A 21,587-nucleotide genomic window follows, 5' to 3' on the forward strand; every position below is an offset into this window, starting at 1 on the left:
TAAAAATATTCAAAGAAACAAATGAATTATCAAGGGGAAAAAAAGAGAGAAAATGTCTATAGAGGAAGAAGGAAGATAATCATAGGCAAACTGGCTGGCGTTAACCCTTTGGTTTCCTCCCTCTCTATTAGGCAACTACAATACCATCCTGATGTCTCTCCCAGTCAACAAGGAAGGCCATGTAACCCAATAACCCTAAACTTTTTTAGCTAAAAAACTTAGAAAGCAAATCGTCAAATCAATCAACAAATTCACATCTCCAAAGATGTCATCGGAGATTGAGATAGTGGAGGAAGATGCGGTGGTCCAATCCAACGATCGAGAATCAGCAGCTCTCAATGGAGGCAACACTAACAATGGGGTTGCTGTTGTTGGAGAAGAGAGTTTGAGAAATGATGTTTACACAGCAGCTGCTTATGGAGATATAGAGAACCTTCATAGATTGGTGGAGAGTGAAGGTTGTTCTGTTTCTATACCTGATAGCCTTGGTTATTATGCTTTACAGTGGGCTGCTTTGAATAATCGCTCTGCTGCTGCTCAGTATATTATTGAGGTTTGTCTCTCTCTCTTTTTTTTTGGTTTTTTGATTGGTTTCTTGAATTGGTTCGTTTTTATTTTTCTGCTTTTTAAATGGGTTGTTTCCTTTGCTTGTTTTTTTTTTTTTTGATTAGCCTGGTTGGTGGGTCAGATTTGATGTATTGAAGAGTTTATTGAGGTGTTTAAGTTTTTTTTTTGTTAGTTCATTTCTTGATAAAAAGTGATGATTTTGAGTTGGGGAGTTGGATTTTGTAGTAAAGTTCGTGTCTTTTAGTTTGAATGAAGTGCAATTTGTTTGGTTAGGGTTTGATGCATTAATGAAGCGAGGTAATAGTTGGTTTTGGTTTGTTTGTTAGTTCCTTTAATGTTATTTTGGCGGGTAAAAAGTGATGATTTTGATCCTGGAAAGTTGATATTGTGTTAAAGTGACTGTCATTTAGTCTGTTTGTATTGATCAAAGAGAGTTCAATGGATGATATTGATGGTAATTTGGAGTTGATGATATAGGATGATGACTAATTTGGGATCCTTTTCTTTTTGCCAGCATGGTGGGGATGTAAATGCGACAGATCATACAAGGCAGACAGCATTGCATTGGACTGCAGTTCGGGGTGCAATTCAAGTTGCTGAGCTGTTACTGCAAGAGGGTGCGAGGGTAAATGCTGCTGATATGTATGGCTATCAGGTTAGGGCCATCTTTGTTGTGTAAATATGCATTTGCTTCATTTAAGGGAGAGATAAGAGCTGTTTTATAATTGTGGTTTGAAGTGATATATGTGCTGTGAAATTATTACCTGTTTTTAACTTGGCACCTCTAGCACTTACCTAGTCATAAATGCGCCAGCTTTGTTCACGTGTCATTAGGGTATGGAAATTCAGTAATGCATGTGTGCCTGTTGTTTTATCCCTCAGCAGTTTATCATTAAGGATGAACATATACAAAAATAATGAATATCTGAAAACTTTGGGACGCATTTGTGGCTTCTGTGCAAATTATTTTCTTGTTAATTGATAGTGTTAAATAATGTCACAGTGATTGTTTACATCCGTAATCATGAAAACTGCTTATTGGTCGTGTTGTTTTCCACCCTAGTGTTGGGTTTTTTTTCTTGAAATAAATTTGTGAGGATGAACTTCTGTTGTAACAATAGAAGACTTGGGCTAGCGACCAAGAGGGCTGGAGTTTGGTGTGGTTATTTTATGCAAAATTGATATAATGTAGGATAATTTGAGGAGCTCTTCACTTCCCCTTCAAGGTGTGCTCCTTTTTTATTTTTTGGTGAATAATATTGATCTTTTCCCCCTCTGATTGGGTCATGGATTTGGTAATAAGTAGGGAAGTCTAATACTCTTTGGTCAATTTGTTTTTACTTTAACCGAAGATATGGATTGAACTAAGTTTTCAGATCCCTTGGCTTGCTCTTTCTTTGTTCTCTTTTATACTTCTTCAAGAGATTCTATATCCAGTGTGCAAGAGGTCATGCATCAAACATGCACAACTTTGATAGCCTGTTTCTGCTTGAACACAGTATAACCAGAGTAGGTGGCTGTGCTCATCTAATTTATATTGAGAGATTCTGTAACATGGATGAGAGGACCGTCTCTCACCTGTAAACAGGATCCAAAACATTGGTCATGCATAGAAAATGGACCATGTGCTGCAAAATGGTGAAGTCCATGTGCTGCAAAATGGTGAAGTTTGCATAATTTCTCTTGAAGGAAGCTTATTGCTTTAGTAAAGCTTCCGAGCTCAGCATTACAAGCCAGCTTTTGGACTCACCATTTGATTGTTGGTAACTTCATCCATTTAATAGATTCTTTGAGTGAAGGAAAACTTCCAAATATATCAAGAGAAAATACATTTAAAATGGGATGAATTTTTCATATTTAAGGAGCAATTCTTTGGCAATCTATTGTCTGGGATCTGTTAGACAGGGTTTCAGCTTCTTCTGTTTGATTGTTGAATTGATCAGAACTTGAACTTAAGAAGTGCAATGATACTATTTTCTGCCCCTGCTTTTTTAAATCTTGAATATTTAGGGGTCCAGTGAACTTGTTGATTCTATCTCTAGCTATAAGCTCTGGCTGCTTGTTAACTTTTTAAATATTCCCTTTAATTTGTGCTATCAAGATATTGGCAATCACACTTTTGCAGTGCCCTCCTTTAGTTGTGGAGATGCCTTCCCAAGATAACTGATAACTATTTCTATGCAATAACTTGGACTGTTTGAATCATGTTAGATGCGTAAATGGAAGGTTTCTAGATGCTGTGCTTTGCATTACTGTCCTGAAATAGCCAGTTATTAGTTGCTCTAATTAGAACTTAGCTGTGAAATCTGAGGATAACAATCTGCTGGTTGTTAATTTGACATCAATGCAGACAACTCATGTTGCAGCTCAATATGGTCAGACGGCTTTTCTCTATCACATTGTCTCAAAATGGAATGCTGACCCTGATGTTCCTGATGTTGATGGAAGAAGCCCTTTGCACTGGTATATGAGGACTTCCCCTTCCCTTTTATTATTGAAGAGATTATTGTTTACTTGAAACTTTTTTCCCTAATATATTTCAACGTTTTCTTGCTTGGTATATGCCATTGCGGTTTGCTCACAATGACATAACAGCTTTCATAGCCTTTATATAATAATATCACCTGTCCATGCTTTTGGTTTTGTTGACAAATATCTCAGGGGGTCACACTTGCTTAAAATCAACAATTTAGCTTCCATATTAAATGTTAAGCCATTATCAATTCCTTTGTTGGTCATTATTTTTCTGTATCAAGTAGCTCCTTTACCAAGTACTTCTTACCATATTTTCTTTTCTATCAGCTATTGGTGGTGTTTTGATTTTTTTTTCTAATCTGTTTCTTTCTTGGATTATTTTAGGGCTGCTTATAAAGGTTTTCCTGATTGTATACGCCTTCTATTATTTCTGGATTCTTATAGAGGACGCCAGGATAGAGAGGGTAAATCAGCTTCCCAAATGTTGAACTTCTGTTTTGTCAATATAGAAAGAAATAGATGAAATGTACATGCGTTAACCTGTATGGATAAGTGTGTCTTAGATGAAATGTACATGCCTTAACCTGTATGGATAAGTGTGTCTATTCCCTTGCTATTTTTCATTTATACATCAGGTTGCACTCCTCTCCATTGGGCTGCTATTAGGGGTAACTTGGAGGCATGCACAGTGTTAGTACAGGCTGGCAAGAAGGAAGACTTGATGGTGACTGATAACACTGGCCTTACACCGGCACAGCTTGCTTCTGACAAGAATCATCAACAAGTTGCTTTTTTCCTTGTATGTGTTCCATAATAAAAATAATTTAAATTGGTTAGTGATGTTACTTTTTAAGGGATTTATTGTTTTTTCTATATGTTATGTGAAGCTCAAATGCCTTTTGTGGTTAGTGATTCACCATTGAAATAATGTCTTAGAGACAGAAGTAAAATAATATTGCAATGATTAAGAAGGATAACAATAAAAGAAGTTTATGCTAGAACTGTTTCAAGAGGCACCCTGGGAACTTGCGGATGTGGCAAGGACAATGTAATGGTAGGATTCCACAGTGAATGGAAGCTTGTATTCTAATCTTGTTGGTTTTCTATGTTGTGTTGTGTCCATTTAATGAAGTGTTCTATTTCAAAGACTTTTATTCTTTCTGGATCTACCCTCATTCACTTCTTTGGCTCTCATATAGGCAAAGGTCATCCTCCCTATTGTGAAATATAGTTTACTAATGATGTGTGGTTCTAGGTAATCGAGGCTTGATTTGCCTCTATAATTGTGATATCCTTTTTGACAGAAACCCTTCCATTTCGATAAAGATATTTAATCTCATCTGAAAGTCTATTTGTGGACTCTAGTATTTCCTTGTAGGTACCTCCATAGTGGTGACAATACTATCTCAGTGCAGACATGCAATAGACCTTCTCTCATGAATTGGCAATAGCTATTTGCAAGCCAGCTAAGATTTAGATAGAATCATTAGTTCTCAGTTGATGAATGAGAACTGTGGGAGGATCTTTCTGTGTATAGATGATTACCTGGAAACCTGATCTACCTGAATATGACAAGACCTGATATACATAGCCTATGCCTTTTCTCCCATTTATTTTTCAATTTCCTTCCAAGTGTGGCTTAGTGTTCTGTTTTTGTTTGAATTCTTACTTTTCCTAAGAATTTTAAATTTTTTGATGAGTTTTCTGTTTACTTTTCCAAGTTTCTTAGTTCTCTGTTGTCATTTGAAAGGCTCTGAAGTTTTGTCTTCAAGTTATATTTTCTAATAAATCTTAGTCTGCAGGGAAACGCTAGAAGGTTGCTTGACAAACAGTGTGATGGGAACAGTCGACTGGGACGCCTCTCAAAGTTGGGGCTAGCACCTGTGTTATGTTTCATAATATTACTTCTCCTCGTGACCTATGTTCACTCTGTCATCTTGGGTATCTTCCATTATCTCTTTGTTACAATTTATTTTACTCCTATCATCAAAACTACACTACCATGTCCTTGTCTTACATTTTTAATTTAATAACTTTCGGTACAGCTTCAAATCTGCCAAAGTTAACAGCTGGCTTTGGCCTTCTTGCCTGGTTGGCTGTTTTCCTAGTCACAGCTGGACTAGTTATGTTTTATAGGTGTAGCAGGTATGCTCTATTGTGCATTCTAGCTATGTGTTGTATAGCTGAATAAATTCATGCTAGAACTGTTGCCTATGTTTTGTATTCCTTATCGTTTTCTGTTGCTAAAGAAAATCATTAATAAAAATAGAGAAATATGTTAAGGAAGAATGTAGATCCTCTATGCATTTGAGGCTTCCATTATATTGCTCAGGGGGGAATGCATTCCTGCAATCCTCAAATTCAGATATTTGTGGAGTGAGCAATTTGATATAGTTGAGATACAGTAGGACCACTGTTTGTGAAGCAATTTAAATGCACTGTATAAATTATAAGCAACATGGAAAAAATTCTTTGCATGTCTAGATGTGGCTGTTCTGACCTCAATCAATCATGAAATGCCTTTAGTTTGTTTATTCGGAGCAGCATTGTGAAACAGATGCACACTATTGGAAATTTATGGTCACAGTGTTCCAATGTACATTGATCCTTTTGAGTTTAGCAGACCTTCTTCTGTTGGCTGTTGTGGCGTCTTCATGTGTTGTCTCATAAAGACACCCATGTTTGGTGAGAAAAACATAAATTACTTTTGCATCATGTTCCCAAGATATTATGATCACCTTCAGCTCACCTTTCAGCATGTTTCTTTATACATAATTATTGCTTATCTTATTGCACATCACATCTCCAATTGATTACATGCATCCATACGTGTTTTTTTTTGTTCATGTTACAATGTGAATTACACAAAATTATGATGTAACACCAAACTTGAACATAGCAATCCGAATTGATATTTCACTTTCTTCTTTGGATTACCTCTTGGCAGGAAGGATCCGGGTTACATTAGAATGAATGTGCACGATCCACAAAATATGAAAGATGATGTATGTTTCATCCCCTTTAGATTAATCATGCTTATATTTATTACTATTCATGGTTCTTTGGCATGTAGAAAGATAGTTTTCTAGCCAGTTATTTTATTGAAGTCGTGCAGAGTTTTCTTTCTATCTTTCTTTTTCTAAACAAAAACACAGGCCCTGTATATTTGCTGATCACTTCTGTATTTATATTTGGCTTTTTATTCTAGGAGCCACTTTTGAAGATTGAGATAAATAATCCTGCTTTGCTTACTGGGAATTGGTCTCAGCTCTGTGCGACATGCAAGGTACTGATTTTTGGCAGCCTATATGGATCTTGCTTGATGAGCAATTCATCTAGCTTTCTCTGATTGATGCTCGGTTTAGTGAAATTTTGTTAATTAATCCAATTTCAAATAATAATCAGATTGTCAGACCTCTTCGTGCAAAGCACTGTTCCACATGTGATCGATGTGTTGAACAATTTGATCATCATTGCCCTTGGGTATCTAATTGCATTGGCAAGGTGCGTAAATACTGTTTGATGTCTTTTCTTTCAACTCACACTTCCACTTCGTATTTTATCAACAAGGAGAATGTATGGTTAATGTCAAACATTCATGAAACAGATCTCAGTTGATTGCCCTGGTAATTAGTTTGATAACATTCAGCCAGATAAATTGATCTTTGACTGTTTGGAATGCATGTCTGACTGGTAGGCATAAAAATAATGGCTTGATACTTGCATTTAGTTTATTACATATGAACACGACCTGAGCTTTCCTTAGGGGGACCTTGGCATTTAATTTACATGGTTTAACCTGCACTGAAGATCCATATTGTAGATATTTTTCAACTGTACTATAAAAGAATGTGGCATATTTGTGTCTGATGCAGAAAAACAAATGGGAATTCTTTGCATTTCTTGTTCTAGAAGTTTCAGCAATGTTGATAACTGGTGGAGTGACTCTCACAAGTATGTGACTGATTAGCCTTTCAGATTCTAGCCATTTCTGAGCATATTTTTGCTTATTTTTTTTTGGTGGGGTGGGGAAGTTTCTGATTGAGAATGATTCGCGGTATGCAGGAGTTTTGACTGATCCTTTGGCTCCCTCTACTCTGGGAGCATGGATAAACCATGCTGTATCTCATCATATTGGTGCTATATCATTTCTGATTATGGATTTCTTCCTCTTCTTTGGCGTGGCAGTATTAACTGTTGTACAAGCTTCTCAGGTGAGTCCTGTAAACATCTGCTAGTGCTGAATATCTGACTGTTTGTCTTGGGTGATTTGTTCTGTAGCAGCTGTTAGAGTAATTGAACTCATAAGCTTGAGTTGCATGCTTATATTTTCACATGATATGCTATTGTGATGCACTTTAGAGTTGCATACCGGTAACCATATGGACTGCATATGTACTGTTAAGTGCAGTTTCTCGCTGTTACTGTGTGCTGTGTCTGAAGAAAAAAAGTTATGCTGGAGTACATGTAATTTACTATTTTATACTAAGGGAGTGTATTAGGTAGGATAGCACGTATTAAATGAGATATACACTTGAAGAGGATATCAAATGATGTATAATTAAAATAGCATTTTGTTTTCCAACTTCTTTTGTGATGAATGTTCCATGTGTTGACAAGCTGTGCTTTGCCATTGAACTCTGAAGGTGATTCATGCTGTCATTTTTAACACCTTTAGCTGAATCATTTCTTCTCCTGTGACAGATATCTCGTAATATAACTACCAATGAAATGGCAAATGCACTGCGTTATAGCTATCTCAGGGGCCCAGGGGGTCGCTTCAGAAACCCATTTGATCATGGTTGTAAAAAGAATTGTTCAGATTTCTTGATCAATGGTTACAATGAAGATGTGGAGTATTTTGAAGATTCCCCACATTCTGAGGAGATTGGAATGATGCACATGTCAAGGAATTCAAACCTGCAAAATGGGGATGCTCATTCTCATAACATGAATGGCAATGGCCATGTTTCCATCAATGTGAATTCGGAAAGTAAAATCCATCATGATCATGTTCATTCTTCCCACTGCAGCCACGATCACCAAGGGAGGTCTAAATCGGACACCGCACCCTTGGGTTTGGGTGGTCTTGGTCTTGGAAGAAGCAGTGCCCGAACTGTTGCAGCTGCATGATACTGTGATACAAGCTGAAATTGATATGTTTTGTATCATAAACCCATGGGATTGAGCTTTTGTTATTTGATTGATTGCTGCTCTTTTTTGCCCCTAAAGGTGCTCAATTTTTGTACAGATTTACCCTCTTCAATGTTTGTAGCAGCTGTTAGTGAATATCAGATTTATATGTGGGTACACTACTACAGAGAGCACCATTGCTTCTTGTACCTTACCATGTAACTTGCTGTCGTCTTCTCGCATCGTTATTTCTTACAATTATACAAATCCCTTTTCCAAGTTTATATGGCAGGATCTGCATTCTCCAGAATGGCATCCAATTTCATGATTTATAGCTTTTTGGGGGTTTCCCTATCTGCAAAGCTGCAGTGTTGCATGTGCTACTAGCCATTGAATTTTGTTCTGCTTCGTTGGCCTCGTGTTGATTGTCAAGCAGTGACTAAGATGAGAATGCAGATCATCTTTTTCCAAACAATATACTCAAAACTGTTCTTGGTAACTTGAGTTAAGCTTGTCAAATACACTCTTTAGAAGAATAATTTAGAAGTGGGAGTTGCAAGCATGTACTCTTTAACTTCTTGCTGATTGTTCGTATTTCGTACTTCAAATTTGGTGCAGGTTTATTCAACAAAGAAATCAGCATCCGCAAGAGAGGTGGATTGTGGTTAACGGCGGAGTGGTATTTTAGTTCTTGTTTATTTATTGAAAATTAATTTTTTTAAGTGAATTTTTTTAATATTTAAAAGTGATATTTTAAGTCTTGTTTATTTATTGAAAAGTAATTTTTTTTTAAAGTAAATTATAGAAAAGTGAATTATTTTTTAATATTTGGTAGTATAATGAAAAATAAGTTGAAAAACACTTTCTAGTATTTGGTTATATCATGAAAAATAAGCTAAAAAATAATTTATTAATGTTTTATTTTTTTCAAGTTTATTAAAATAATGAGAAATAGATCTTACAAATTAAAAAGTTGATGAAAATGAAATTTTTAAAAATATATAATTTTATAAATTATTTTAAATAAAATAAATAATAATTAAAATAATAGAAATCAAATATAAAAAAAATTAAAAAATGAATAAATTAAAATAATAATATTAACATTTCATAAATTATTTCAAATAAAATAAGTAATATTCAAAAGAATGAGGATCAAATTTGATAAATAAAAATTTTTAATAAAAAAATAATAAGAAAAAAAATAACAATTATAAAAATAAGCACCAAATTTAATATAAAAATTAAATTTTAAGAGATGAAATTGAATAATAAATATTTAAAACAAAATATATATAGCAATCAAAAGTTTAAGGACCAAATTTAATATAATCAGCAAATAATATGATATTTCTAATTTTTTCACAACTTCCAGAAAATATTTTTCACCTAAATTTTTCATGAAAACACTTTTCTGAAAACCAAATCAAATTTTTCTTTGATTGGAAAGCGTTTTTTGTCAACCAACTTTTTTAATGGCAAATAAATATAAAAAAATTTAAAAAATAATTTTTAAAAAATTACTTTTCAAAAAACAAACATAGTTGTAAATTAAATTTTGCAAAATTAAACTCACCATTATATCACCATCCAAGCCAAAATCCATTCTAAACGAGGGGTAATGCTTTATATCTCATGGAAGAAACATTTATAAAACAAAAAAAAAAGCATTTTTTTAAATCAATTTTTATATATAAAGATTAGATCCATCTCTTTATTTTTATTAAAGAAGAACGCTACAATTAAAAGATAAATAGATTTTCAAATAACTTTATATATCAAAATTAGATATATCTCTTTGAATCTTTATCATAAACAATGATTGCGTGTAATTAATATCTTATCATAGGCATTGAATCCACTTGCCTCATAATTAATGGGAGTTCCTTTTTATACAAGCATTGGTGAGCTTTCATGGAGTTGTCTATGTTTGTTTCTGAAATAATAATGAAACTGTTTAAAATAAATCCTTTGGAAATGAATCTTTAACATGACTTTCATTATCATCTATTTGACTATTTCCTTAAAATAAAAAAAATAAAAAAATAGAAAGGAAAAAACATTGTTTCCAAGCCCATTAATAGCTTTGATGGATTGACTTTAAATCTAATTTGTTCAATTTTATATATGTTTGGTACTGTGGCTAAAAGTAAATTTTATTTAAAAATATATTAAAATAGTTTTTTTTAATTTTTTATATTATTACATTAAAATTATTTAAAAAATAGTAAAAAAAATCATTTTAATATTTTTCAAGCCACATATTTTTAAAACACTTTCAAATATAATTTCAACCTCAATGTCAAATAACTTATTAGTAGTTAACATCTGTTTCGAATATCTCATACAGCCAAAGAAAAATCTTTATAGTAAATCTAATTGTAGAAAATTTCAGCTGGTGAATTCATTGTTAAAACTTTAACAATTGAATTTATGAAATTTTACTAATTAGATCCACCCATTTAATACATGGAAATTTTTGGAACTTGAATTCATAAAAACATCTTAAGTGGTATGAGAATATTTTTCAGAATATTTTATCTTCAATTTTTCTTTTATTTATAACTCTGTTTAATATGTGTTTTGTGATACAGCTAGAGTGTTTTTTGTTTTAAAAAAATATACTGAATTGATTTTTTAATTTTTCTTCAGTAATTTTAAAAACATCGTAAACTTAATTTTGGTCCTTACATTATATTTTAATTCTAAAATGAATTCCAAACTTATACAATTCCCACGTTCCCCTGTAAGATATGTTTTTTAGAATTCCTCAACAGGGTTGTTAATTCAATTTCTGTTCACGTTACGTGCAGAAGAATCAACATGTTAGCTTCGACCAGAGACATTTGCAGCTTGAAGGCTTAACAATGGAATACAACTAACAGCAGTAACATTAGGATTAGCTAATAAAAAGGTGTTAAATAAGAACGCACATGCAGAATTCAGCTAGTTGTTGATGACATAAAAACAAACTGTCCTTGGTTTGATTTGGTCTTGAATTGAGAATACAGCTGAAAACGCTGCTCCCGTCCCGTGTATGATATGTTTATACTGGTTCGTGTACTTTAGTTGTCCACCACTTTGTCAAAAGAAACATAAGCTTCACTTTTATTTATATGAAGATTCCATGCTTGGAACCTATTGTGAACCATGGCTATATTTGAAATAGTTTTATGGCATGGTTGGTAATGCGTGAAGCTACTGAGAGAAGGTTCATATATATGCAAGAGAACTGGGACATTTCTACATCAACTGTCTTTGTTTCCCCGGTTCCATTCTTTCTTTCTTTCTATATCTTTTCTCCTTTCAGTTGGATTCGGAAGATTCACTCAGTGATTCTTATGGCATTGTCAATCTAATTGAGGAATTTAAATTGGGATCCCAATTACATTTGGCTTACATTTCTTTTCATAAAAATGTTCTGAAAAAATGTTTGCTAGTTGGAAACTCTAGAAAAGCAAACCCAAATTGGCTTGTCTGGTGACCCTCCCTTTAGTAGGCTTTATGTAATTATCCCTTTATTATGTTAGGATTATGTGACAAAAGTGTTCAAGGCCAATTGTACAATGTTTCTTGTTATTTGCACTAAATTGACAAAATTAAGAGCTCCAGGACTGATCTAGGATGACAAACTTTGATTTTTAGCTGACACATGTTCACGATCTGCCTTGTGACCACGGGGTTGACAGAATTGGTATCATTGAATGTTTCAAATTCTCTCATAATCATTGATGGATTGCGCTATTTGAAGCCTTTGAAGATTTATGCTCAGTATCTTTGGAATCCTGCAAGGTGACGGCATCTGAAATTAAGAAGCTTCAGTCAACTCCCTAATCTTGTTAGCTTTAGGCCAGAATAGTGAGAGACTGGATGCATAACACAACGTAAATAGACTGCTATCAGCCTGATAGCATTTTGTACAGTTCAGTTCTATAAAGTGGGGCTGGCAAGAAACAGGAAATGTTCAGTGTGGTGATGGGCACTGGCGTTTCAGAGAGCCAAAGTTCCATGTAAATATGGCTTGGTGCTGAATGATTCTGTATATAGTTGTTTATTTGGGTGCGAACAACTACTATCTGCCCTGCAATGGAAATTCCATCTTGCAGTGCGCAGGTCGGAATTAATTAGCCATGCTGGAAATCATATAGCTGATCTTGGAAGGATTCTTGGCAACTCTTTTTTTCTAGTGTAATTTCCTTTGTGTTTATATGGTTCGGTAGGAATCTGGTCTTGTTTCTGGGTTGACGCCCATTCAACGGTGAGTGTTTTCTGTCGCTGAGTGATTATATTTCTTTCTAAAATAATGTTTTGTATATATATAAAATATCAAATCATTAAAATTAATTAATGTCATTAAAAAACAAGTTAAAAACCACAAAAACACCCTTTCTCAAAGGGTGTGCATTTCTATCCCTTGTCCACTTCAAATATTTTATCCTGATGGCACAGGACGACTTCATCAATGCATCATGCATGTGGAGATATCTTTTGTTTACGCATTGCACTCATTCTTTATTATGAGGCCTTTCTATCAGTATCATCTGGCGCAAAAACACATCCTCAGCGCTTAAAACTTTCAGGTTCTTATCGCAGAGGTGTGAGCCATACTGTACTTCATATTGATATTTAACCCCATTGAAATCTCTTGTCGGGGTTAACAGTCTCGCCTGACCTTACCTCTGGCGGGTCACCAAAGAGGCATGTCGAAGGGCCTGTAAGACTAGAATTATTGCAACGCGGCGAGAAAGCATTGCATGAGCTTGGCTCACCTGCCATTTTCGTGACACAATGTCTATGAGTTCACTCCACAAAGTGGGGTGTGAGTGAATCTATATTCATTACTTGATATGGGGTTCCACCCAGTTTACATGAGTAGGTGCCCATGCAAAACCGGGCTTATCTAATATTTCATCTAAATAAGACACCATCTTCCATTCTTAAGATATCACTGTACTGGAACCTGTATAATCTTTTTTACCTAGTTACTGCTGTCCTGTGGTTTCCACCGAGCTCAGCCGATGAGAGTATTTGATGGATTAAAATAATCTGAGGTCCAACTTTTGCTTACATGTTACACTATTAATAACTTAACAATCAATTTTAAAGGGACCCATATGTTGTGTAGGGCAAATGATGGGAGCTGCGAACCCAACTTCAATTCTACAAAGATGTCATATGCTACACAAATGCATATGCTGCAATCTGCCAAGATATGGTTTCTGGCGTATGAAGTAAAGAAAGATTTTCTATCAAAAGAAAAAAACAAGACCGATTTTCTTTCAAAAGTTTGTAAGACGAGACACTGGACTCAATCCAGTAGAGAAGCACACTTGTTTCCTTGAAACCTAACTAGCATGACTGTACATTTACAAAGAACACAAAATTCAAGATTATAAATCATAGCGGCAAACAAACAATGTATAATTGCTGAATACTTGATAAATGAATAACATATACCATCTCCTGTTGACTGTCAGTCTAAAAAGTGGGGAGGCAATTGAGTGGAGGCAGAAATTAACAAAAAGGGAAACCTTAGCAGCTTCATCTTATCCCCGTCAGTGTAAACAAATGGAAGAATCTGTTTCTGCTATTATCATGCAATACAATCCCATTACTACAGCAGCTACACCTCTGATGTTTCTAAAAATACATGGCTGAAACTGCATTTTAAGGAGAAGATACCTGCAGAACATGCAACAATGGTTATCTTGAGCAAAAAGGCATCTAGACTCTGGATAAACGAAAGAAACAAATCAATTAAGGAGACTGAAATATGAACTGGTGAGTGGTAAGAGGTAAGCATGCACTAATCAGAAGTGGCAGAGATAACGCAAAGCCTATCGCTGGTCTGACAAGAGTGCATAACACTAAAATCCCAAACAAGAAATCACATTGAATTCTTGAAAGCCATTTTCATCAAGTCAAAGGATATTGTCCCTTCCTGAGATCGAACTATTTAACAAATTAAAGCAGTGACCGCATAGAGCTGCTTGTGAAGTGGTTGCAAGCAGAGATTTAAAAACGGAGAAAAGGTCACTCTATCAATTATTAGACAGCAGCTGCTATATGAAATTTGCACATAACATATGGTAGCTGGCAGCCAAGGTATCACAGAGATTTTTCCATCTTATGCAAAAGAACTTGATTAACGAGAGTGTTTTTGGCATGCATGTACATACCTAAGCAAGAAGTCATCTATTCATAGTAAAGTTTTGATGGATGCAACTCATAAAATCTCCAAGGCATGATAAATATCGGAAACACGACGTCGAAGTAATGGTTCTAGCCGGAATGTGGGAACCCCATCCCGCCACCTCTTAGCTTCATGCATCTCCTTCCATGCCTGTACTATCTCGTCAATTCTAAATCCTAAACCTGCAATGGTGAATTTTAAGCAGATATATTTGTTAGCATCTCAGAGATGATTCTTAAACAAAATTTCTAATAAGTAATCAAAAGTTATACCTTCCAGTGCATTATCGTTTGAAACATGATTCTTTATCATAACAGCTATATCTGTGGGGGATGCTCCAGCAAGATGAAACTTCTCTATTGCAACTTCCAAGCATTCTTGCCAGACTGGTAGGCCTAATTTGAATTCCATAATTGACCGCTCATATAGTATGGTGCCCCAAAGGAGGTTAATCTGGGACCTCATGTTCCTAGCCTGCTCAGTAGCATCTTCTGAGAACACATCTTTAAATAGCTTGTCTGACCCAGTTTTCTGAGACTGGGATTCAACCTTCGCTATGCTGGAAATGTTCAGGTGTTGAGCCTCAAATTCTTCCCACATTACCATGCCCTTTTCCATGTTGTCCTCAGCCATGTTATAAAGTTGGACAACCTCTTCAGAAGGCCATGTTTCCAAGTTAACATTGTTTCCAATTGCATAGTACCAGGAAAGTTTTGCCCGTTCAAACTGCTGCTGCGCTTGAGCTAGAAGACCTTCATAGAAGTCTGGTTTGATTCTTAGTGCTTCTTCATATCTCTTCCCAGCTTTTATATATTCTTTTTGCGCCCAATCATATGACTTTCTAATCTCTTTAAGTATTGATTCTCTTGAAGCTTCTTCAGTGAAGCCGAGCGTCTTCCTTGCCCTGGACATGTGAATGTTTCCCCAGTTGAACAGTGCCAAAGCTGCCATCTCTTGAAACTTGCTTGCTGCTGTGTTGAAAAGGTCTTGCGCTTCTTCACTGGTAACTGTTTCCTCCATAGCATCTGAATACACCTTCATACCGAGTTCATGAAGACCCAAATAAGAATCAGAATCGAACCCCACATGTTTCTTGAACAGCTTAGCAAACTCTACTATCCATTCATCAAAGCAACATGATCTGTTTTCAGACAGCTTGCCATTTTCCTTGTTCCCATTCTCAGTGGCAAGCTTTTGTTTGATATCCAGTTTGTGCACCTCCTCCAGCGTAAGTCTATCAAAGGATGGGTCTTTCTTAGGATTGGCTTCGACCAGATACAGCTTGATAGAAACCTGGGTTTCTGCTGATGCTTCTACCAGCCTTAATTCTTCATCAGAGGTTATTGTAACCAAATCACCTTCATGGTCCCTGTATTTGATAAGAATCTCTTCTAAGCCTGGAAACCGATCAGCAATAACTTCCCTAAGTTGCAGGAGGTTGCAATTAATAGGCAACTGAGCCCATCTTATGTCCTCCCCAAAAACCAATTTTACGGACTTCTTAGGTTCTTCCGTTTTCCTCTTCAGTTTTTCCTCCACCACCACCTTATCCTCGGCTTTCTTCCCCTCGAGTTGGCTATCAACTCTACTGTATTCAATTTCTTTCCCAGCATTCTGTCCCTCAACTTCATCCCCAACCATCTTTTGCTCAGTTTCACCTGCAGTCTTCTTTTCCTCCACTTTTTTGCCCTTCTTCTTCTTTGTCTTCTGTTTCGCTAGTCTAGATGAAGCAACAGGGGGTTCAACATATTCTGGAGGCAGTTCAATTACTGTATCGTTCACCCTTAGCCCCTTCTGCTCAATTGTCTTTTTCACCCTCTCTGAAATCTCTGATGCCATGAAATTATTTGGCTCCATTTTCAAAACCGTACTGACATCTCTCATAGCCAAATCCAGCCTATTCAAAGCCTCATAACACCTTGCTCTCTTCAACAGTGCCTTACTATACTTTGGTGTGACCTCTAACGACAAATTACACTCATGAATTGCACTGGGGTATTTTCTCAGACCCATCTGCATATAACATGCGGCCATATTACTCCGAAGATAGGATACATCTATATGATTCCTCGGAAGCAACTTGATGGCCTTTTCGTACTTCAACATGGCTCCTTCATGGTCTCTCTTCTGAAACAACTTGTTCCCTTCCTCCTTCAATTCTTGTGACATGGAAATGAAGACTGCAGTGTCCTTATCCAGCGCCTTAGGGCTATTATTCCCAACCTTAGGTTGCTTCATATCATTCTCACTTGATTGTCTTCCTACCTGTTTCTTATTCTTTCCGTTCTCCTTCGCCATTGGGAATCCGACAATCCAAAATAGAAGAACTACAACTCAATATCAACTAACTATATTATGATTATCCAAGCTAAAACCTCAAAATCCACAACAATCTAATCAAACAGTTCACAAACTAACAACCGAACTCAACTACAAGATAAATAACTGAAACCCAACAACCACTTCTGTGTAAAAGCTTTAAAATTGCAGGAACAAGATAGGCTAGAACTTCAAAAGCATTAGGTAAACAGATCTTCACAACTCAAATCAAGAATATACTAACATACAACAGACCACAGACAGAGGCAAATCAAAACCAAGCTCTAATACAGAAGACCCCACAAACCAAATTCAAACTTTTCCTCCAAAATGCTGCCAATTCCCACAAAAAAAAAAACTTCAAAAATCTAAATTTCTCCCTTGAAACAGGCTCTTCTCTTTTTAAGCACACAATGACTTCAAAACCAGAAACCAGACAACACGAAAGGAAAAGTAATAAACTTTGTCTATCCCTCCAAATCAGGACAAATTCTTTCTCCTCCAGGGAACAAACAAATCCCAATTCAGAGAGATGCAAAACAAAATTTTAAAAAGAAAAGAAACCTTCTTTCAGCTAAAGATTGCAACTTGATACTTTGCTTGAACAAAAAGAAATTAAGACTTATCTGGGAAATGAATTCTTGAAATGAGAAGGCTTGTAATGGAGATTTTTTTTTTCCTTTTCTCAGGAAAATGCAAAGAGAAGGTTGAAGCCGAAGGAACACGATAGCTCGTACGCTTGTGATTAAAAAACGAAAAATGGAAAGAAAACCGACCAAATTCTTGTACTTTTATAATGTGTAAGATTTTCACAAGCTTAACATAAACGCCACAAAAAAAAAAAAAAGCTGATAAAACATTTTTTTTGTCTCACGCATTTTTATTTTCTTTCTAATATTTTGAAGCTTTCGATGTTTTATATATATATATATATATATATATATTGTGGCTTATATACGTATACACAAAAAAATGGTAAGGCCCATGATTACGTAAATTCCAAGTATCTTGGGGACGTTTGATGAGAAGTGAAGGGCAAAGATTTGATTTGACTAGTTGCCACGTAAAAATGGCTTGTCTTTTTCTTGAATCTAAATCCTTTAGCTTAATTAATAATTAATAATTAATTAGGAACATCTTAAATAAAATCTTACATGCTAAGTAAGGTCATTCAATAGCAGACCACGATTTCAACCATGTGAAATCCGATAGCTTAATTAATTAATTAATCAAATAAATAGGGACATCTTAAATAAAATCTTAAATGCTAAATAAAGTCATTAAATAAGAGGCCTCGATTTCAAAGCAAGTGACTTTTGCTGGCATACGATTATTATTAGTTGTCTTTCAGTTACAAAGGATGGGATTGTTAGTTATTTAAATGGGAGTGGACAGGGTAATTTCACTTGTAATTGATTTTTTTTATTATTTGTACACGTCATGAGATAAAAAAATATTTTTTTATATTTAGATATATATTTTTTTTATAAAAAAATAGTTGTATCTTATCAAGAAATATTTTATGTAACTTAAAAGATATCTAATAACATTCTTATCATTTTTTATAGGATCATAAATTTTATTTTTTTATATTTATTTTATTAAAAAAATATTTCTATCTAATTTTATCCCTTCCCTAATCATACCTTTTATTAGATCATATACAATTATATAATCATCATTGCAAAATAAGATCATGGTTATAAATAAATTAAAAAAAAACAAAGATTTTCAAAGCACTCAACAACTAAGCTCTATTTTTTTTGTGTTTAAAAGTATTTTTAAAAAAAATTAAATTGTTTTAATTTTTTATTTTAAATTAATATTTTTTAGTGTTTTTAGATCCTTTGGTTACGCTAATTTTAAAAATAATTTTAAAAAATTAAAAAAATAATATTTTGATATATATATTTCTAAAAAAAAATATTTTAAAAAACAATCATAACCATATTATCAAACAAACTCTAAATATATAAATAATTATTATCTCAAATGAGTACCTTGTTTTTAATGATATTGGATACATGATGTATGAATATTATTAACAATGTTTTACTGAAAGCTATTATAATTAATTAAAAATATTTTGCAAAACCTTTTTTTTTCTTTTTTTAATCCCTTTAAAAGAAAAATCTACAAGTTATGTAAGCTCTGACTCTCCACATGATCTCTGTAAATTCTTTTCTTTTATTATATGTTCTTTTCTATCAAAAGAAAAGGGTTTCTGCTAATAATAATAATTAAAAAAAGAAAAAGGAATTTAATGAGGCCTTTCCTCGTCACACCATGTGTACAATATGCATTGCCTTTTTGGTTATTATTGCGGCAAAAACCATGAGTGGACGACACGCTGCTCCACCTCTTGTCTTCCTCTTTCTCTCACGTGCGTCCCTCTCATGCAATCCAAAGCAAGACAAGGTCTCCGTGGTACCTAAATAAACGACCGCCAATCACGGAACAAAGAAGAAGAAAAGAAGAGTTCTTTTTTTTTAAAAAAAAAAACAAACACCTTCACCAAAATAGTTTATAAAACACCTCAGCCAAAAAATTATTTTAAAATAATATTTGAAAATAGCCCAAAAAAATTATTTATGAGTCTTTTCTTCTCTATACTCTCCTTATATTATGAGATAAAAGTTTCTGTTATCATCTGAAAAGACATAATACTCTAGTAAATAATTATTAAATGCAAAAAAATTAGTTGTGTTAAGCACTATGTAAGAATATTTATATATATATATATATATATAATAACCTTAATTACTTATGTTATTCCTAATAATGGTATTAAATTTAATTAGTTGCGTTGTTAAAAAAAATGACACAATCATTTAAAAAAATAGTTTCAATAATTTTTATATATATAAAGTTTACGCTATACCTAACAATATAACTTTTACAATTTATTTCAGTACGCAACCTTTATAAATTGTTTTTACAGTTTTACTATTATTTGTGTTGCTAAAAAAACGTAACAATCAAGCTATGTTATTTTTGTTATTTTTCTGGCTCAACTAATTTATAAATTATTTTTACTAATCATAATTTTTGTTTTTAGTTATTTTTTAAAATGTATTTGTTTTAAGAAAATATTAAATTAGTTTTTTAATGTTTTTAATATAATGAGAATAAATAAAAAAATATCTAAATATATATTTTTTAAAATACTTTTAAAGAATATCATAACACTAACAATTTGCAACGATAAAACCGGCAACAGCAGAAGCCTTGTGAAGCAAGACAGTCGTTTTTTGTTTTCGCAAAGCAAGAAATTGGAATTTCCCTTTCCCTTGAGCAAAAGCGAGCACCCATTTTTTTTTTATATAGTGTTTGGGAGAATTGCGAAAATTATTTTTTATTTAAAATATATTAAAATAATTTTTTTACTTTTTAAAATTTATTTTTGATATTAAAATACTAAAAAAATTAAAAATACTAAATAGATAACTTAAAATAAAAAATAAATACATTTTAATTAAAAAAAGAAGAAGTTTATCGCAGCTCCGGATTCCGTGTCTAGAAACGAATGGAGGAGGCGTGACAAAACAAGCACGCGTCACCGCTCGTCAACTCCTTGACCCTTCTTTATTCCCTTCGGTTTCTTCGTAATTTCTTGGTTTTGAGGGTAGCAAACAAACACGACTCACCGCTCCTCCATTGAACAAGGCGAGGACTGGTCGGTGTATGGAGGTGTTGAAATTTCAAGTTAATTTCCTTCTACATCCCTCCACAATTGAAAATGAATAATCCCGGCACCAACAAGTCGAGAAACACGCGTCAAAAACATATAACAAAACCTTTATCCATTTATTTTTTAAAAAAATTGAGGTTTAAATTTAAGATTTTTAGTCATAGATTTAAGTCTTTATTTTTGTTTGGTTCCAATTTGTTTTTTTTATAACTCCTTAAATTCCATGTGACCCCATTAAGACCTAGGAAGAATAATAAGAGAAAAGGACATGTTGCCCAAATATATCATTTGATTGAGATTATGTTTATATCTCAAGTTATAAATTTTATAGGTTAATTTAGATTAATTAAAATTAATATAATATTGAATATTTTTTAAATTTTATTTTTAACTTTTTTTTATAAATTTTCAATGTAATTCTAATTTTAATCTATCTAGGGACCAATTAGGACTCAATAAACTCCAGACTAATTAGGACTCAATAAACTCCAACTAGAAAAAAGTAAAGAAAAATAAAGAAATATATTGTCTAACCAAGTTAACTCTTTTATGGTAGTGTTTATTACTCGGATCATAAATTTTTCTTGGTAATCTATGTCAATACAACATATTATTATCTTTTAATTTTTACTTTTCAGTGCTTTTTATGACTTAATTTTTCAAAAATTTGTTATATTATATTTAAGTTAGAGTTAGATAAAAATTAAAACAACAAGGATATGAAATATTTTTTATTATTATTTGAATTGGACAACTAGTTCACCCTTGATCCGTTAAGTTAAACAAATCATATAGATCTATTTTTTTAATTAAACAAACCATATAGATCTATTTTTTTAATTTAATAATAAATATGATGATCAATTAATTTGATATGATACAATATTTGAGTTTTTAATTCTTATTTCAATTATTTCATCACATGCATGGAACAAATAACAATACTTAAATATTTTGTATAAATAGTGAAGTCCTTTTTTTTATTTGTTTTTGTTTATTTTATATCTTTTTAAAATTTTATCATCAATTTTTTTTATTTTAATTTAATGATTTTTTAGTGTAATTCTATAAGATAATATTTTCAGTAGAAAGATAAAATTTAAAACTAAATGGCTACAATGTAAAACATTAGAGAAAATGATTGGCCAATCTAAAGTTTTTTTAATTTTTATTTTAATTCAAAAATTTATTTTATTTATTTTTTGGTGT

The 21,587-nt window shown here is 33.3% G+C and overlaps 2 protein-coding genes across 2 annotated transcripts; one reads left to right on the forward strand and one right to left on the reverse strand.

Moving 5' to 3' along the window:
- LOC105121095 (protein S-acyltransferase 24-like) lies at positions 1-8,457 on the forward strand. Its single transcript, XM_011019602.1, has 13 exons — positions 1-553; positions 1,082-1,222; positions 2,918-3,030; positions 3,427-3,506; positions 3,678-3,841; positions 4,845-4,983; positions 5,088-5,187; positions 5,990-6,047; positions 6,251-6,328; positions 6,448-6,546; positions 6,918-6,996; positions 7,108-7,256; positions 7,747-8,457. The coding sequence occupies exons 1-13, from the start codon at positions 266-268 to the stop codon at positions 8,173-8,175; spliced, it is 1,917 nt and encodes a 638-aa protein (XP_011017904.1). The 5' UTR covers positions 1-265; the 3' UTR covers positions 8,176-8,457.
- A 5,026-nt stretch (positions 8,458-13,483) lies between these two features.
- Positions 13,484-17,508, reverse strand: LOC105121096 (uncharacterized). The gene is made up of 3 exons (XM_011019603.1): positions 14,641-17,508; positions 14,355-14,550; positions 13,484-13,857 (listed from the first exon to the last, which is right to left on the reverse strand). Exons 1-2 carry the CDS (start codon positions 16,664-16,666, stop codon positions 14,402-14,404), a joined length of 2,175 nt encoding a protein of 724 aa, XP_011017905.1. The 5' UTR covers positions 16,667-17,508; the 3' UTR covers positions 13,484-13,857; positions 14,355-14,401.
- Positions 17,509-21,587: the final 4,079 nt, after the last annotated feature.

Source organism: Populus euphratica, unplaced genomic scaffold, assembly GCF_000495115.2.
Source record: "Populus euphratica unplaced genomic scaffold, PopEup_1.0 scaffold31.1, whole genome shotgun sequence".
NCBI classification, from domain to species: domain Eukaryota; kingdom Viridiplantae; phylum Streptophyta; class Magnoliopsida; order Malpighiales; family Salicaceae; genus Populus; species Populus euphratica.

Bases quoted from the DNA above. Each gene is read 5' to 3' on its own strand.
- LOC105121095 (XM_011019602.1), top strand. From the start codon at position 266: ATGTCATCGGAGATTGAGATAGTGGAGGAAGATGCGGTGGTCCAATCC. The intron at 554-1,081 runs GTTTGTCTCTCT...TCTTTTTGCCAG, and splicing joins CTGCTCAGTATATTATTGAG to CATGGTGGGGATGTAAATGC. The intron at 6,329-6,447 runs GTACTGATTTTT...AATAATAATCAG, and splicing joins AGCTCTGTGCGACATGCAAG to ATTGTCAGACCTCTTCGTGC.
- LOC105121096 (XM_011019603.1), bottom strand. From the start codon at position 16,666: ATGGCGAAGGAGAACGGAAAGAATAAGAAACAGGTAGGAAGACAATCA. The intron at 14,551-14,640 runs GTATAACTTTTG...TCACCATTGCAG, and splicing joins AAACGATAATGCACTGGAAG to GTTTAGGATTTAGAATTGAC.